This window comes from Pteropus medius, unplaced genomic scaffold (genome assembly GCF_902729225.1).
Source record: "Pteropus medius unplaced genomic scaffold, Ma_sr-lr_union100, whole genome shotgun sequence".
Lineage (NCBI taxonomy): Eukaryota > Metazoa > Chordata > Mammalia > Chiroptera > Pteropodidae > Pteropus > Pteropus medius.
Window position 1 is genome coordinate 1862657 of NW_024342468.1, and position 17066 is coordinate 1879722.

The 17066-nt window shown below is 59.7% G+C and overlaps 1 protein-coding gene across 2 annotated transcripts; it reads left to right on the forward strand.

Annotated features, from left to right (window-relative positions):
* The first annotated feature begins 27 nt into the window (after positions 1-27).
* Positions 28-15345, forward strand: GTF3C5 (general transcription factor IIIC subunit 5). Of its 2 annotated transcripts, none has more exons than XM_039862971.1 (11): positions 28-380; positions 2104-2323; positions 3603-3801; positions 8680-8875; positions 10012-10116; positions 11179-11293; positions 11712-11792; positions 11978-12075; positions 13195-13277; positions 13852-13994; positions 14745-15345. In XM_039862971.1, exons 1-11 carry the CDS (start codon positions 228-230, stop codon positions 14882-14884), a joined length of 1533 nt encoding a protein of 510 aa, XP_039718905.1. In that variant the 5' UTR covers positions 28-227; the 3' UTR covers positions 14885-15345. The 2 variants fall into 2 exon arrangements, with proteins under 2 accessions (XP_039718905.1, XP_039718906.1); XM_039862972.1 differs by having other exon boundaries at positions 14768-14873.
* The last annotated feature ends 1721 nt before the right edge of the window (positions 15346-17066 follow it).

Below are 17066 nucleotides of genomic sequence, written 5' to 3' on the forward strand. Positions count from 1 at the left end.
CTCGGGCAAACCCTTTTAAACACCAAGTTGAAGCCAGGACACCCCGAAGCCACGGGGCCTTCGAGCGTTTGCTCTCCGAGGCCTTTCGAGTCTCGCTGAGCCCAAGGATTTAGAGAGACCCGAGCAGTGAGTTAGGCCGGAACGATTCCCCCGCGGAACCACTGAGGCGAGAGCTAGGAGAGCGCGTGGGGTAACGGACCGCGGCGGGCCGGGCTAGCCGGGCAGGGATGGCCGCGGGGGCCGCCGACGCGGGGCCCGGGATCGCCGTCCCCGTGGAGCTGCGGCGCGAGCGGCGCTTGGTGTGCGTGGAGTATCCAGGCATGGTGCGCGACGTGTCCAAGATGCTGCCGACCCTGGGCGGCGAGGAAGGAGTCTCCCGGGTGAGGAGCGGGGCATCTCCGGAACCACGGGGGAGGTACCGAATCGCGGGATTACAGGCGGAGGGGCGGGCCGCCCCGGGAAGTGTGGTTTCCTTGGCAACGGAATTTGAGGCGGGCTCTGGGCGGGGCTTTGCTTGGGAGACCGCGGGGAATGGACCGTTTCCCCCTGGGAGCGGAGGGAAAAGGACCGTAGGGGAGACCCAGGGGAGAGGGTGTCGTTTCCATCCCATCCTCGGATGAGCCGCAGCCTCAGCATCCCTGCCACGACGCTCACCTGCAGCCCCGCAGGTTGTGCTGGGCTGCCACGTCCTCTTTTCGCGGAGCAGAAAACCGAGGCACGCCGAGATTAAGAACCGTTGACTTACTGAGAGGGAGGCGAAGTGTTCTGTTAGTGTTAAAGGCGGTGATAGCTAACGGCGCATTCTGTACCCGGCGCAGTTCTCGGTGCTTTACTTACATGGGATCCTCATTAGAACCCTGCCAGGCAGGATCTGTCATTGTCCGCGTTTTACAAGGAAATTGAGGCAACTTGTTCAAGGCCACCAGGAAATGGGGGCGCTGGGATGAATTCTTACCTGTGCCCGGCCCCGTGTAAGTGCTTTATGTGCACCGGATCTTGAAATGTCTCCTCTTTAGCGAGGCCTTCGCTGACTGCCTTAACTAAAGTGGCCTCTAGCAGTTAACATCTGCCTCCACAACCTGTTAATTCCAGTCTGAAATTATGTTTTAATGTGTACTGTCTGTCTTGGCCCGTTGGCTCCAATTCTGTAAACTCCACGAGAGCAGGAGCTTGTCTCTCTCGTTCACTCCTGTAGTCCTAACATCCATGAGAGTGCCTGCTTTCAAAATATTTATCACATGCTGAGTCCTCGCAACAGTCTAGTGAGCTAAATTCCGTTATTAAGAAGAAGGATCCTTTTAACCTCCCTTCCCTAGATGTTCCCCAAGCACCTGCTCCGGGCCAGGCCCTGTCCTGGATGTTGGAGAGCCAGCTAACTAGAAAGGAGATAGTCTTGTCCCAGTGAACACTGTGTGCTTTCATATGCACACAGCTGACATGCCGCGTCGGGCAAGCACTCATATGTAGGTGACACGTGTTGAATGTCTTCCATGACCTAGGTTCTGGGCTAAGTGCTTTACACGTATTTTCATTTAGTTCTTGTAACAATCTTATATTATCTCCATTTTAAGAAGAAGGAACCAAGGCTTGGAAAGGATAAGCACCAGCTAGTCGGAGCCAAAATGCTTATTACTGGTTGATTTCATCTCCTCTGGACCTAGAAACATTTGCACATGAGACAGAGTACCAAGACCCTGGGGGTGGGTAGTTCCTAGAGTAGGAAGTCGCTTGATCCCGCAGCCTCAGTCACCTCCGTGGTAAGCTCGGGTGGTAATCGCTCCATGACATACTGCCGGAAAAGTCACACGGTTCCCCGCGCTGAACGGGCTCTTGCAGAGGACGGCTTGACTTACCTGGCAGCTCCATCCCCAGCTTCACAGCCGCTTAGAAGAGGGGATTCTCATTTTCTCTGCCAGATAAAAACTAAGATACTTGGGCTCGAAAAATGAGTCTCTGGGGAACTAAGAGCTCAGAATGAAACACGAGCTTCGTGGCCCTTCCCCGGTCACCTAGGTCACCAGCAGTCTCTCGTTGAGAGAGGACAAGTTCCCTGCTGGCTACTTAGTTGGCCACTGCTTCACGCATCTCCCTTGGCCTCACCAGATTTACGCAGACCCCACAAAGAGGCTGGAACTGTACTTCCGACCCAAGGACCCCTACTGCCACCCCGTGTGTGCCAACCGCTTCAGTACCAGCAGCTTGCTGCTCCGGATCAAGAGAAAGACGAAGCGGCAGCAGGCGGTGCCGGGGTCCCGGACCCACCCCGAGGTCACGCTGGACGTGGAGATCCTTGGCATCGTCTCCACCATTTACAAATTTCAAGGTAACCGCAGAGTGCGTCCTCACTGCCACTGCACTGGGCTGTTTCAGGGCCTGCGTCCCGGCTCGCTGCCTGCGGGAGCCTCGTGGGTCATCTGCACAGTGAGGCGGGCCCAGCCGTGCCCAGGCGTGCGGGGCAGGAGCCACAGACTGGGCTCGCTGCCGCCTGATGTGCATTCTTAAGAGAAGCTAGGGTTCTATGAAAAATGTCCTAATTTTTAAAGATGTCATGGGGGATCAAATAAAACTGGTCATCAGGCTTTCGATTTTCAACCACCAGTGTTTTGAGACTTGGTCTTGACTGCTGCTGGTCTCGCCTCCCCTCTGAAGCCTTCTCACATCACCTCAGCCCCTGGGGACCCCACGTTCCTTTAAACTCTTGGTCAACTGGGTGTCTCCAGGGGGTCTTCAATCGAGTTTGCTACCCACTGGGAACCCCAGTGAGGAGGTGATAAGGTAGGGAGTGGGAAGGGATGTAAGAAAGAACTCGGACTTGGGAATGGGAACTCTGCCTTCCCGAGCATCGCGAGTTTCTTCGCACGGGGTGCTCGGTTCCCTTCGCCTCCGTCTCCTTGTCTGCGTGGTAGGCCGGCGGTCGTTGGGCCTCGGGAAGAGTCGGGGAGATGGTGCCCGTTCAGGGGCCAGCCCACACCCGTGGGGGCCCTTAGGAATGTCTGCAGCTGCGGCTGCAGCTCTCAGCACGGAGGAGCATAATGACTGAGGGAGGAAGAAGCGGGTAGGAGGAGAAAGGAAGGGAAAAGAAACAGAAGGCCTGGGCCTTCTGACCGTCAGTCGTGGTGGGACGCGATGTTCAGCAAAGGGGCCGTCCTTGCCCGGACGAGGCTTTCCAGGTGATGCATTTTTTACCTCTCTAACTAAACCGGCACCTCACCAGTCCATGTGTGTCACCGGATGGTGACATCTGCCTCACCTCAGAGCTTGTTAGAAATGCAGCATCTCAGAATCTGCGCTCAGCAAGGTCCCAGGTGAGTCTTAGGCACATTACGTTTCGAGAAGCACTGACCTAGACGGCTCACAGATCACGTGACCCCTCCACTCCTACAGTAGTGTTTATTCAGTGACTTGGAGTGCATCACGCCAAGTTCATGGAAACATTTCGGAAGGGCGTGGTTTCAGCTCCTGGCACCATGGCCTGGCAGCCGCCACCTCCCTAAGGAGACGTGGTTGTTGGCACGTGGCAGCTGCCAGTTCCTCTTACACAGGTGGAATCGGGAGAATTGTCCTGGCTGCGGTGACCCCCACCTGTCTGCCTCTCTCTCCAGGAATGTCTGACTTCCAGTACTTGGCCGTGCACACGGAAGCGGGCGGCGGGCACACGTCGATGTATGACAAGGTGCTCATGCTCAAACCCGAGCAGGAGGGCTTCTTCCACCAGGACCTGCCGCTCTACATCCCCCCGCCCATCTTCTCGCGCCTGGACACCCCCGTGGACTACTTCTACCGGCCGGAGACGCAGCACCGGTGAGCCCCGCCCCCGCAGCGGCTGCTGAGTCGGAGGCCTCAGACCCGCCGTTAGCCTCCCCAGCCTTGGCTCCCCATCTCGGAAACGGGGTAATGAGTACCCACCCGCCAGAGGCCTTGGGATGGAATTTACAAAGCACAGGGAGTTTCAGCCCAGGGCCGAGGACACAGCTGTCGGTGAGCGGTGGCCTGTGTGCTCACGAGCTTGAGGGCCTTGAAAGGACAGGGAACTTGGCTCTGGGACTTGGTTCCCGCCAAGAAATGGCCATTTTTGGTTTAGTCCCTGGTCATTGATGGAAAACACAAGCTCCTGAGCAAGGGACTGGCATCCGCTGACTCAGGGTGGTTTCTCTGGCACTAAGCATTGGAGAAGCTAGACGGACACATATCACAGTCTGTGTCACAGCCCATTCCCTGCCCGCCCCCATGTGCACCCCAGCGAGACCGCTTGCAAGTGCTGGGTTTGTGTAAATGATGAATTCTTTCATTTAGACAATCCCAGCAGTAGGGAGAGACCCCAAGGTGGCGGGCAGGGCCGGCCTGAGTGTGTCGAGTGTTAGTTTTCCCTCAGGGATGAGCCACACAGTGACATGCAAGGATGGGACTTTCTTTGTATAAAAACCAAGACTGAATGGTATAAAAAAAGAAAACGTGAGTTTGAAAACACCTAACCTGAGAAAAACGTGATCCCCTCCGCAGCCTGTAACTTAGCGAGCCTATGGGGGAAGCGCTTTGCTCGTGTTCAGTCTCGGCCCTGCAGAGGTTCTGTATTTCTGCTGTCCCCATTTGACACATGGGGGAGCTGGGACTCAGGGCCAGTGACTTGTCCAGGGCACACGGACAACACCTGAGCCCCTGACTTTGTGACTCTCTGGGACTTGCTTGTCGCTCAGTGCCATACTGTTTGTATTTTTGAATGCTTCACTTTTCCAAATGACACACAAAAAGGCCAAAATGCTTAAAATGTCTCAATTTTAATGTAAGCTCCTTGAAGGTAGCAATTGGCCCCTTCTGTACTGTGTCGTAATCCTGTGTCGTACAGAGCTGGCCAGGCCGCTTCCAAGTATTCAAGTATTTGTGGACCCAGTGGATGAAGATTTGGGGTAGTGACATTAGGAAAACAGATAAGCAAGAGGAAAAAGACAATTCGAAAAATGGCCCACAGGTGGTGACATTTGTTGAAGAATTATTCTATAGCATGTTTTAAGCTTCCAAAAGTGGAGAGTTTCCACACCTGCTGACTTTGGGTTCCCAAGGGCCAGCTTCCCTCTGGCCGGCCGGGGGCTGCCAGCTTTGCCCAGCCCCGTGGCCCCGGCACCTCCAGAGGCAGAGCAGCTGGTGATGCGGGGCCCTGACACTCCTTGTCAGGATTCAGCCTGCTCCTTGCACCCCTCCTAGAAGCCTGGCCCCGAGATGTCCCCACACCAGAGAGGGTGAATCAGATGTCGCCTTGGGACTTGAGGGCCCATCTCCCAAAGCATGAACCCTGAGATGCAGAGAGACAGACACCCTCCTACCAAAGGGGCACCAAGAATGAGGTCAGCTTTTTCGGAGAACAATTTGGCAAAATCTGTTATGATTTTAGATGTTCTTTCCAGTTGGCCAAGCGATCCCACCTGTAGGAATTTATCTCACAGCGACTCACCTAAGAGCTCGCAGATACACTAAGAGCGTTTACTGAGTAATTGTTGGCAGCAGCGAGAAACTAAGAGCCTGGTGTGCCGGGCGCCTGTGCTCAGGGGCTGGTGCCGCCTCACCTCGTGCGCTCCCGAGCGAGCCCCCACCGCCCCCGCCAGCGTCCTGTCTGTCCGGGACGTGGGACACACTCCTGCATTGTTTAGAGGGAGAAATGACTGAAGATTTTTGAAGTAGTACAGTAGTGAGTGCCAGGTAGAGTTTGATAAAATAAATAAATAAGAAATCGGCCCCTTAGGAGGGACGTGGTTAATTAAATTTCGGCCCATCCATGCCCAGGGGAACCTTGTCACCTGTGAGAGAGCAGGCTCGTGGGTCGCCGTGGCCGTGGCACTTTGCTCTATGTGAAGGCAGGTGTTAGAGCAGATTCTATGGTATCGAGATAAACCGTGGTGTGATAACAGAAGCCTAGGAAAATCTGGAAGATTGGGCCGAAAAAAGTTATGTCCAGAGGGGTGGGAGGGTGGGAGCTTTTTCCCCCTCGTGACATATTTCCTTCAACAAGTAGTGACCAGCTGTCGCGGCCCCGCACGCTCCCCGGAGCCTGGCGTTGGTGGGGAACACCACGTGAGGCTCCGGGCCGGCCCGGGGCTGGGGGAGCTGGACAGAACACGAGGGTACGGCAAGTGGGCAGTGGGGGCCGTGTCCCCATGCGTGTCACGGGAGAGAAAAGGGGAGTGGGTCTTACATGACAGAGCGGGTGGGGCCTGGGGTGTCAGGGTGGGCCCTGGGAGGAGCTGACATTTGGAGCAGACCTGACCGATGACAGTGACGGACAGGTGAAGTCTGGGAGAACATTCCAGAACAGGGGACTAGCACATCGGAGGAGCAGTCGGGGGACCAGTGCTGCCCCCTCCTCCAGAGGGAGCTGGAGAGTGGCAGCGGGTTGGGTCTTACAGACCCTAGTTTACATCCTAAGGAGCAGGTGTATTGTTCTCGTCCTTTAAAAATATATATTATGGAGAGTTCCAAGCATACTCAAGAGTAGAGAGAATCGTCTGCTGGACGCCCACCCACCTCACCAGCTGCAGTGACTAGTGGCCTCTGCTGCTCCTTCATGTCTCCCCACCCCCGCCCCAGCGTCACAGCACGTCCTCAAGAAGCAAGTCTGTGTGTCTCTCACAGGGAAGGACTTGTTTTTAAAAATGCGACCGCAATACTGTTACCATAGCGAGCCGATTAAATGACATCCCCCTGCTCAGCGTCCCCGGTCATCTCAAAAGTGACGCGAGAGCCAGATGGGCCACACAGGTGGCCGTGATTGACGCCTCAGATCCCTGCTGAATCCATAACATCACCGCCAGACCCTTCTTCTGATTGCAAAAGTCGTGCTTGCTAGGAAGAACGAAACGTTCCAGAACTATGTAACTGGAAGAACCAGGTCCCGTCCCCACCTGCCGAGACCCGTGCACGCAGGGCGATATTTCCCGTGGATGTTATTGTTAGCATAGTCGAGTTTTAAGCAGGGGGCAATATGATCTATTTTTAAATTTTATGTATTTCTGAAATGTTTTATTTTACTCCCACAAGCATTTTACTCTTATAGTCAGAAACAAACAAAAATATGTAGAAGAATAGCGTCCCTGTCACTACTGACAGCATGAGTCACTTCTCTGTCGTGTGGGGCCAGCGGTCAGCTGTCCCCAGGCCTCTGGGAAAGGGACAAGGGAGGAGGGCCGGCTGCCCTTGGAGCCACAGGCCCTTACTCCTCCCCTCGTGGTTTATCGATTTTCCAGCGCGTGGAAAGAACCTGCCTTTTCTCCCAGGGCTGCCATCTATGGTTCTGCTCTGTTGGCCTCCCTGGGGACACGCGGACTGGCAGAAGGCCAGCCGCCACCCCATGGGCCCCGCTCTGTCCAGAGAGGCTGAGCTTCTTCTAGGACAGGTGGGCAGAGGACAGGCTGTGAGGCTGGCCTGCAGGGGTCCGTCCTCCTCGAGGAAGCCGGAGTCGGGGGTGGGGAGCCCTTCCCCTACAGCGAGCTGCTGTCCTTCGTGGAAGTGTCTTTAAAGACAGTAACGTTGCTGCTGTTCAGGACGGTTCCTAACGGAATCACGCTTCTAAAACCAGGTGCAGGCTCCATCCTGTCTTTGTCATAGTGTTCCCTCACGTGTCCTTTATAAATACGCAGGTGGCACGCACTCATGTAGACAATTAAGATTAAATGGAAGCAAATTTAAAAAGTCATAATCACCTGAATGAAATTCTATGACGTCCAGCACATTCTTTAAAGTTTACTTTGAAATAATTTAGTGAGTGTGGGGTGGGGCACGGGGGAAATGACATTGGCCAAGTGATAATTTGTTGAAGCGGATGCCGGGCCGAGGCGGGTCCTTCGCACCGTCCTCCCGGCTTTAGTATGAGTTTGACGTTTCTGACACCCCACCTTGAAGAGGTGACCACTCTGAATATCGTGGGACCCTCTCGCCAGGGTGTGCTCTGTGCCAGCGCAGAGAGACTCAGATGCAACGGGTGTTCGAACCCTGGCTTTTAGCCTCTGCTACGTGACGACACCACTGACCATTCCTGTTATTCCTTCATCTGGGTGTTGTCCAGATGCTTCTGGGCTGGACTCATGCTCCGTCAGAGGGCGGCAGCGCGGGTGGTTACTGGGGCCCCGGCCAGCCTCCCTGGTGTGAGTCCCCGCTCCATTGTTATGAGCTTAGCTTTCTAACCCCTGTGGCCTCAGTGACCTCACAGGAAAATGGTTCCTTCCTCGTGGGTTGTTTGGAGGATCGTAGTGAATCGTAGAAGTTGGTGAGCACGTTGTCTGACAGCTGGTCGATCGTGTCCTGTGTGGCTGCTGTTAAATGGCTTCACCGTTCCTGGCTGATGGGCATTTAGGTGGTGGCGTTTTTCACGGGCTGCTCGGTACTGTGCGCGACTCAGTCAGCCGTGAGGCCACCAGCCTCTGGGGCCTTTTGGCCTTGCCCAGCTTCAGAGCCGCAGGCCCCAGAGCCTTTCTTAGTCGTCTTTGGCAGTCTCTGCCCCATTTTCCCCTGGCGATCAGCCTGAGCCCCGCCTCCCGCCCTCAGCAGCTGACGCCAAGACCCTCGGCCTGACCTAGGTTCCAGGGAAAAGCACAAAAACGTGGGCGTCAGAGGCCTGGTGGCCCCCTGCCTGGCCCAACCGGGCCTGGGGTCGTCCTCAGCACTCCAGCTCTCACTGGCCCCCTCGGTCCCCAGGGAAGGCTACAACAACCCCCCCGTCTCGGGCGAGAACCTGATTGGCCTGAGCAGGGCCCGGCGCCCCCACAACGCCATCTTTGTCAACTTCGAAGAGGATGAGGTGCCGGCGCAGCCACTGGAGGCTGCGGTCCAGACATGGAGGAGGGTCTGCACCAATCCCTTGGACTGGAAGGTGGAGGAGGAGCTGAAGAAGGTGAGCTGGCCTTGGCCTTGCCCTGCCTGCCTCCCGCTGGCCCAGCTGCGCCCGCCCCGCCGTCTCACCTGTGCCTGTGGCCTGTGCCTTGGCAGCACTCCCTGTTTGGATCGGTTCCCTGGTACCTGGGGGATTTCACCTCTAGGTGGCGTGTCCGAAAGCCACGCCAGCATAAGCCCCGCTTCCCCAGGTGGAAGGTGCTCCTTAGAGGTCTCTAAGAGGCGCCTTTCAGTGGTGAAGTCGGTGCACTGTCCGAATGTGACTGCAGCGTGGGACTCCAGGATCCAGGAAGCTTTCATTTATTCATTCCCTGGTGTGACCTGCCAGACGGGGCACCTACTGTGTGCCAGGCCCCGCGCTTCCTCCCGTTAGGTCGGAGTGGATGGCTGTGCCTTGGCATGGAAGTGGCCTTCTGCCTTGGCATCTAGGATCCTTGCAGGTTCTGGAAAGATGCAGGCTGGGGCCCTGTCCTCCCGACCCCACAGGTGTGGATAGCAGGGTGTCAGTGAGGCCACGTCACTGCTGACCGAGGCCCGCCTCTTCCCTGTCGGAGATGACTGTTCCTTGCGTGGGGCTTATTTCTAAGAGTCTGTGTGGACGCCTTGTGTTTCCAGCAACCACTGCAGGAGGGGCACATGGGGGGCCCCTCTCCAGGGCTCCTCGTTGTCCACTGGACGCAGCCCAATCCTGCCCCGGCTCAGGGCCCTTCCCGCCCCCCACGCTCCAGCCACACTGGCCTTTTGCAGTCCGCCTTGGGCCAGGCCATCCCTTCGTCCCTTCGGCCTTCACGATGTCCCAACTCAGGCACTGCCCCCAGCTCCTTTGGTCATTTGCCTCCACCGCTGCCCTGTGAGCTGTATAAGGACAGAGACGTGTCCCTCGTGGTCATTCAGGACCCCTAGCCCTGCGGCCACATGTGACACATGCTGGGTGTGCAGTCCATGCTTCTGAGGGAAGGGGCGGGTGGGTGCGTGCGTGCAGCACCCAGAGGCCGCTCCCTGCTGGTCCAGCCCCTGCTGTCTCCCGACTCCTCTCCGGAAGGTCCTCACGGGCCAGACCCTCGGGGGCGCCTGGGGCTGGTGGGCAGGAAGCTGCTTGTGCTCATCTCGGCCTCTGTCTGACCCCTCCCCCACCAGCTGTTTGAAATCCGCCCCATCTGGTCCCGTAACGCCGTCAAGGCCAACATCAGCGTCCACCCAGACAAGCTCAAGATCCTGCTGCCCTTCATGGCTTATTACATGGTGAGTGTCTGGCCAGCTGCCCGCCTCGGCTCCCACCAGGGTCCTCCTAGTCCCTGTGGTGGCCTCTCAGAGCCACCGCAAGAGCAGGCGGCCCCATCGTGGCACCCCCCTAGAAAGGCCTCCACAGCTCCTCAGTAACATGCTCGGCCACGCAGGGGTGATTTTGGGATTTAGGAGCAAATCACATGACCTTCGAGTCAAGGGTCACGTATTTAAAACGACCTTGGCCTGAGAGCTCTCTGAGGACCAGGCGCTGGATTGAGTGTCGTTACGCACGTCATATCTTTCTTCCCGCCCTGGGAAGTGGCAGCGAGATTCCCTTTTTCCCTCTGAGGAAGAGCCTAGGCCCAGAGAGGTGACTTGATGTTCCAGGGTCCTAGAGCCAGCGAGTGGCAGAGCCACCTGGGGACCCCGTCCTGTCTGACCGAGAGCCTGGGCCCCTAATCACAGTGCCACCGGCCTCAACTCCTCCTCTCTGGATTGAGTGGGGTCCGGTGTGGGGAGAGCCACGCTGGACTCAGTCCAGGTGGGCACGGAGGTGGGGGGCACAGTACCGAGGTTCCCAAAGATGCTGGGGGGAGGCACCCTGCCTGCCAAGGGTCCCCACGCAGAGCACTGCAGAGGCCAGCGTAAGGTGCAGCTGATGATGCTTCGCGGCGGCAGGGTACGAGAAAGGCTCGTTCCTCTGGTGCTTGGACCCCAGGCTTGGAGAGCCGCTGTCTTCTAGCATTGACTTTGTAGACACGAGGACCTCAGCAGTATCGTTTGGGGACAGCGCGCCCCAACCATTAGGGCAGCGGTAGCGTTTACTAAGCACTCACTGTGCCAGGCACCGTTGGTAAAGGCTCCAGGGGGCTCGTGTCGTTTCCATCTGACAGGAAGACCAAGTGACCTGTCCAAGGTGACAGCTGCACGTGGCAGAGCTGGGGTAGGGTTCCAGAGCCGTGTCCCCAACTCTTGAGGCGTTCCGCTGCCCCACCCAGCAGGCACCCGGCCTGCATCTCTGCGGGAGCTGGGGGTGGGCCCTGGCCCCGCCTCCGCTCCCACCTGCTCTGCCTCCAGATTACGGGCCCCTGGAGAAGCCTGTGGATTCGATATGGGTACGACCCCCGGAAAAGCCCAGAAGCCAAGATTTACCAAGTCCTCGATTTCCGAATCCGGTGTGGAATGAAATACGGTAAAATGACTCAAACCCTTGCTTTCGCTCTTTGTTTGTAATGAGAGCGTGTGCATAGGAGGGGGCAAAGGGCCTTTCCCCGGTGACGGCCAGATGCCACGGGACCGAGGACCCAGGCTGAGTCCTGGCTCCACCGGCGACCTCGTTACTGAACCGCGGTCACACGCTCATTCGGTTGCTCCACAGTGACTTGTGGCTCCCGTGGTGCAGGCCAGTCATCCGGGAAGTGTCCCGTCCCCAGGCCCGCGGCGAGCCACTGCACAGAGCCCCAGCACTGCAAGCTCCCCACCGGGACGCGGTAGCCCCTACCTCCCCAGCCGTGTGTTGGGAGCGGGCCCCGCTGCACCCGGGAGCATTGCAGCGCGAGGCCAGCGCCGTGTGCCCCCACCCGCACCTGACGCGCCCCCCTCGTCTGCAGGTTACGCCCCCAGCGACATGCCGGTGAAGGCCAAGCGCAGCACCTACAACTACAGCCTCCCCATCACCGTCAAGAAGACGCGTACGTGCCTGGGGCCACTGTGGGCCGGGGCCGCTGAGGGCAACGGGCGTCTGGGCTGCAGGAGGAAGAGCAGCTCCCCAAGGGACCACCCGGGGCACTGCTGGCCAGCGCGCCCCGCGGAGGGGATGAGGCGGGGTGTTGGGAGAGACCCCTGTACTCCAAAGCACTGCCCTGTCCCCTCACAGCCAGCCAGCTCGTCTCCATGCACGACCTGAAACAGGGCCTGGGCCCACCGGGCACAGCTGGCACACGGAAGTCGGCCTCCAGCAAATACAAGCTCAAGGTGGGTGTCCTCGGAGTCCCAGGGGAGCAGCCGCCCTCTGGGTTGAGAGGGGCGTGGGGCGCACCTCCCTCGCGTGGGCCTGGTACATGCACTGCACCCTTGGGGCCCCTCGTCTGTGACACCCAGAGGGGCTCTGACTGAGGCGGCTCTGCCCACCCAGAGCCTTTGCGTGACTCCCACGTCCAGACAGCCTCTGAAAACAGCGAGAAGTTGGGGTGCAAACCACCCAGGGCTGTGGGGAGTAAGGACCATCTCCACAAAGAGGTGGCCGCAGGTCTCAGAGAGAAACACGACACCAACAACTGAGGTGGGGTGCGTGGCCGCCACTGGGTGGTCAGAGCTGGGCCCTGCAGCAGTGTGGAGCCCGCCCAGGCCACCCGGACGCCAGCTGCGGGGTGCGCGTGCTGACGTGGACGGGCCCAGGGCCCTGCCCTCGAGGCCCACGCTTCCATGAACACCGGCACCCAAGAGTGGCGGCAGTCCCCCAGGTCCTTCCCCACGCTCGGGCTGCCGGGAGCGGCTCTGCAGTTGGGGGAGGGGACAGAGTGTGGCCTGCCTCGTGTCAGGGTGGCCAAGCGTGGGAGTGGGCAGAAGTGGGGGCAGAGACAGCTGCTGTGGGGGACTCGGCCAGCTTCCGGGCCGTCAGCACCCTCAGCGAGGGGCAGGCAGGTCGTCGCCTGAGCCACCGCCGTCTGCACCTCTGGAACGACGTGCCTGGGCGGGGAAAGGCAAACGGACGCTCGGTTAAGCTGCGGCACGTCGGGCAGCGTGCAGGGCTGCGTGAGGCGGGATGAGGAGGACGGACCGCAGGAGGCACGGGGAGCACAGCCCGGCACCAGGCTGGAGCGACACCCCACACGGTTCCAGGGGCCGCGGCGGGGCCTGGCTGCCTCCCCCTCCCAGAACCCCCTGGGGGCCGGAGCCTGTTTCTCTGCATCTGCTCCCGGCCTTGGGCCTGTCTGCCCGCCTGGCTCGGGGAGAGGAGGCGGGCCTGCCGTCCCTGCCGCCGGCCGACTCCTCGGAGAGGCCCGCGGGAGCCTGCGGCGTGGGGCTCTCCGACCCTGCCCGCAGCGGGGGGAGCTCCCGCTGACAATGCCTGTGTCCCCCGTCCTCCCCCAGGACTCCGTCTACATCTTCCGGGAGGGGGCCCTGCCGCCGTATCGACAGATGTTCTACCAGCTGTGCGACCTGAACGTGGAAGAGTACGTACGGGGGTGGGGGGCTCCCCCCAATCCCCCCTCTACTGTCAGCCTAAGTCTCGGCGAGAAGGTCGCCCGCCAGGGCGTGAGTGCTCCAGAAGAGTCCTCCGCGTTGGCTCGCGCGGCTGTCGGGAGTGGCCTCCAGCGTCCACCTTGGGCTGCCCCCCTGCCCAAGCAGCCGGCTGTGCTGCGTCCCACACACAGCGCCGTGGTGGCCAGAGACGGTCTGCTGCTGTGTTCCCCTCCACAGCCCACGGGGGGATTCGTGACACGGTTTCCGATCACCCCGAACTGACCAGCATCCCAGAATTTGACCCTGGTTACTCTTAGTGATAAGCTGGGGGAGGGGCACGTGAAACAGCTCAAGGTCTGGTAACTCCCCAGGGGGAGGGGTGTGGGCACCCGCCCCGCTTGGTGTGGTTCGAGGGGTCGGGGACCCCCCGGTGAAGGACCCCAGCTTCCGAGGATGCTCTTCACTACCGTGGCCCGCCCTCGCGATGTCACTCTACATGCGTCTTTCTGCCACCGCTCCCCGTTAGCAGGGAGCCCCCCGGAACTTGGCGCCCCACTCCCCCAGGTTGCAGAAGATCATTCACCGCAATGACGGGGCTGAGGAGTCCTGCACGGAACGGGACGGCTGGTGCCTCCCCAAGACCAGCGACGACCTGCGGGACGCCATGTCGCTCATGATCCGGCAGACCATCCGCTCCAAGAGGCCTGGTGAGAGCCGCTCGGGGCAACGGGGGCGGGGGCCCCAGGGGACAGAGCAAGTGTCCCTAATGGGCCCGTTCTCGAGAAATCGCACCCAGGTGGGATCACTTGCCCCCCGACACTGGTTGGAAGTAGGCCTTGTGAGCTGGGGCTCAGCCCGGGAGCCAGCGCCCCCTGGCGGCCCGCCGTGGCTGCCTGGGTGGGCGTGTTGGCACTGCCATCCGGGGCCACCTCTTTATACCCCGACTCCATTCTACATTTCCCAGCCACACGTGGGTGTGGTCTGCGTCTTCCCCTGGGAGAGCCAGGTCCCGTCACCCCACACTGCTGGCCCTCCCTGGGACTAGGAGGCCATGAGGTGGGAGGGGTCAGCTCTTTCTGGGCTACAGGTCTGATGAGGCTCGGGAGAGTAAGCGAGAGGGCCCCCCCAGGCCCTCCCAGAACCCCATGTTGCCAATGGGAGTGAGGCTTCTTAGCCTCGTTTGGGACATAGCCGCCTCTGAGGATCTAATCCAGGCTACAGATCCTTTTCCCAGAAAAAGGCACTGACGAATGTCACGCACATTCTCAGGGAGTCATTGGGCCTGTGGAGCCCTGGGACGCAGTCTGCGCAGCTGTCAGTGTTCCCCTGCAGTGCCCAAGTCCAGGTCCCTCGGCCACCCACATCCAGAGCTCGGGCCCAGGCCCCCGAGAGCCTGTTCTGGGGGTCTGGGGCCTGCCAGGAGCCTGGGGACATGTGGCTTTGTCCCCTGGCCCCAGCTCTCTTCTCCGGCCCGGCCAAGGCTGATGGTGGGAAAGAGCAGCTGACGTATGAATCCGGGGAGGACGAGGAGGAGGACTTCAAGCCGTCCGACGGGAGCGAGAACGAGATGGAGACGGAGATTCTAGACTACGTGTGATGCAGCCCCGGGCCCCCGGCAGGCAGGACAAGCTCGGGCTCCTCAGGGCTGCCCAGAGTCGCCAGGACAGCCCAGGCGGCCACTCTGAGGAAAGCTGGGTCCCAGCCCCGGGTGCAGCTGGCCCTGGTCCTGCCTGGGACCTGGTGTTTGGAGCCGCCCTCGGGTCCTGGGTGCTTGGGGGCATCCCCAAAGGTTGCGCCCTAGCTCCCAGAGCCATGAGGCAGCCCAGTGTCCGGCAGGCTGAGCTGGCGCCCACTCCTCCCAGCAAGCGCCGGAGGTGGAGACGGAGCAGCTGGCGGCGAGGGGCTGGTCTCGCCTTGGGTCTCGTGACTGATGGCAGGGACGGTCTGTGGGTACAGATGCTGGAGACTGTCCCTGAGTTTGGCTCCCATCGCGTGGGGTCGCCTGGCCCAGGCGGGGCCCTACTGGAATTTTCCTTATTAAACGCGTATTCCCAAGGAGACGTGGTGTCAGTGCGGTCGCCATGGGGGCTGGGCTCCCGTGGGACCATCATTCAGTAACCTCACGTGGGCAATGCTGGGGCAGTTGGAAACAGGCCTGACGCCCCTGGCCAGGCGGGTGGGGTAAGAGCCGCCGGAAGTGCCCCGGGTCCCCAGTCCGGAGGGTCCTGCAGCGTCGTGTTCATCCCTGACTGCTCTAGGCGGGCGCATTCTCGAGAGGTCTGCGTGGAAACAGACCCTGTTGTCCCACGGCTGCCCGGAGGGGAGCCAGTGGCAGCACAGGGTCCCTGGGTGCAGCCCAGCCTGCCCTCCCCGGGGAGTCCTCCCACGCTCGTGCAGAGTGGCCTGAGCCAGCGGACCAGGCCGCTCTGTGACCATAAGTCCCTGAGTCCCACTAATTCCAAAGTCAGATGCCTCAGGTAAGCCCCGTCCCGATACACGTCAGGACCCCCAGGGGCTCACGGAGAAGCTGGCCGGGCTGGCTGCCTCCGGTGGTCCCGCTCCTTGCTGCTGGGGACAAGGTACTGCCGACACCCTCAGAAGCAGCCCTTCCCCAGAGGCAAGCAGGGCCTAGGCCCACAGCTTCCGTCTCCCCTTACCTCCGTAATGTCCCTCGGAGGCCGCTGGTCTCTGCCGGCAAATCTTGGGGCTGTGCCACTTCTAAGCTACGCTGCAAATTCCGAACCTCAGAGGGAGAGGGTCTAGGTTCTGGTCTCCAGCTCCCAGAAGCCGCCTTGGCCCCTGCCCAGACCTGAGGAAGGCACCCTCACCTCCCCATCCTCTACCGTGACGCCCAACCTCACCCAGAGGCAGCCTATCTGCCAAACTGGAGGGGCTCCCCAAGTCCCACCACATTTGCGAAAGTCTGTCATGACCCCACACATAGAAACCTAAGTCTTTACGCCCCCGTGTTCTGGAAAGCTGTCGTGGAAGTCAGTGAACACGCACAGAAGCGGCGAGCAGCGTCATCACGCACCACGTGGCGTCGGCAGTTACGTGTCTCGCCAAACTCGTTGCATCTTCTGCGCCCCTGTGTTTCGGTTCCGGTTTGTCCTGGTGTTTTGCTGGGATTGTTTCCGGAAGCCCCGCTCCTCAGGCTGCATCTCCACCACATCAGGACTGTCGGGTGGTCACACCCGACAACCGCAGTTCAGTTTCAAGACCAGCTAGGCAGCTGCGCCCGCCCTGTCATCGGCGATGTCTGCTCAGTGCCTCTAGTGACGGGGGCGTCGACCAGCAGGTTCGGGTTTTGTCCTCCTCATCCCTCGGGCTTTTATGTCGTGTTTTTTGACAGCCATCGACGATCGTCTGGGTCCAGTACTTCCTTAGGGGTCGCAAACTACTGATGTGTGAATTCGGCCGTTCTTGCTGCATCTATTAGCTGAAATTCTAGAAAAGACTTTCTCAAATACCCCAGTGTATATGGTTACCCTGAAATACCGTTGGGACTAGAAAAGCAGGAAAATGCCTGTGTCCCCCTTCGTTAGTTTTCAGAATGACGAGGCGGCACCCCAGCAATGGCCGGTGGTGACGAGGGAGCTTTTATGTTCTTTTTTTAGCTTCTTAGCGAACTCTTAAATTTGTTTCAAGCAACCGCAGCCATGCTTTTTGATGCCCAGCTGGTCCTGTCTTGGGCCTGAGGGTGGCCCCAGGTTGGCTACTGTGTCCTCTGGTCTTCTGTGCCCTCTCACTTCCCGGCCACCATGATGACCCAGGACCCT

What these genes read in the sequence shown, in the direction of transcription:
- GTF3C5 (XM_039862971.1), top strand. Translation starts at nt 228, where the DNA reads ATGGCCGCGGGGGCCGCCGACGCGGGGCCCGGGATCGCCGTCCCCGTG. An exon ending in CCTTCATGGCTTATTACATG is followed by an intron (nt 10,117 to 11,178) that starts GTGAGTGTCTGG and finishes CTCTGCCTCCAG; the next exon opens with ATTACGGGCCCCTGGAGAAG. An exon ending in CATCACCGTCAAGAAGACGC is followed by an intron (nt 11,793 to 11,977) that starts GTACGTGCCTGG and finishes GTCCCCTCACAG; the next exon opens with CCAGCCAGCTCGTCTCCATG.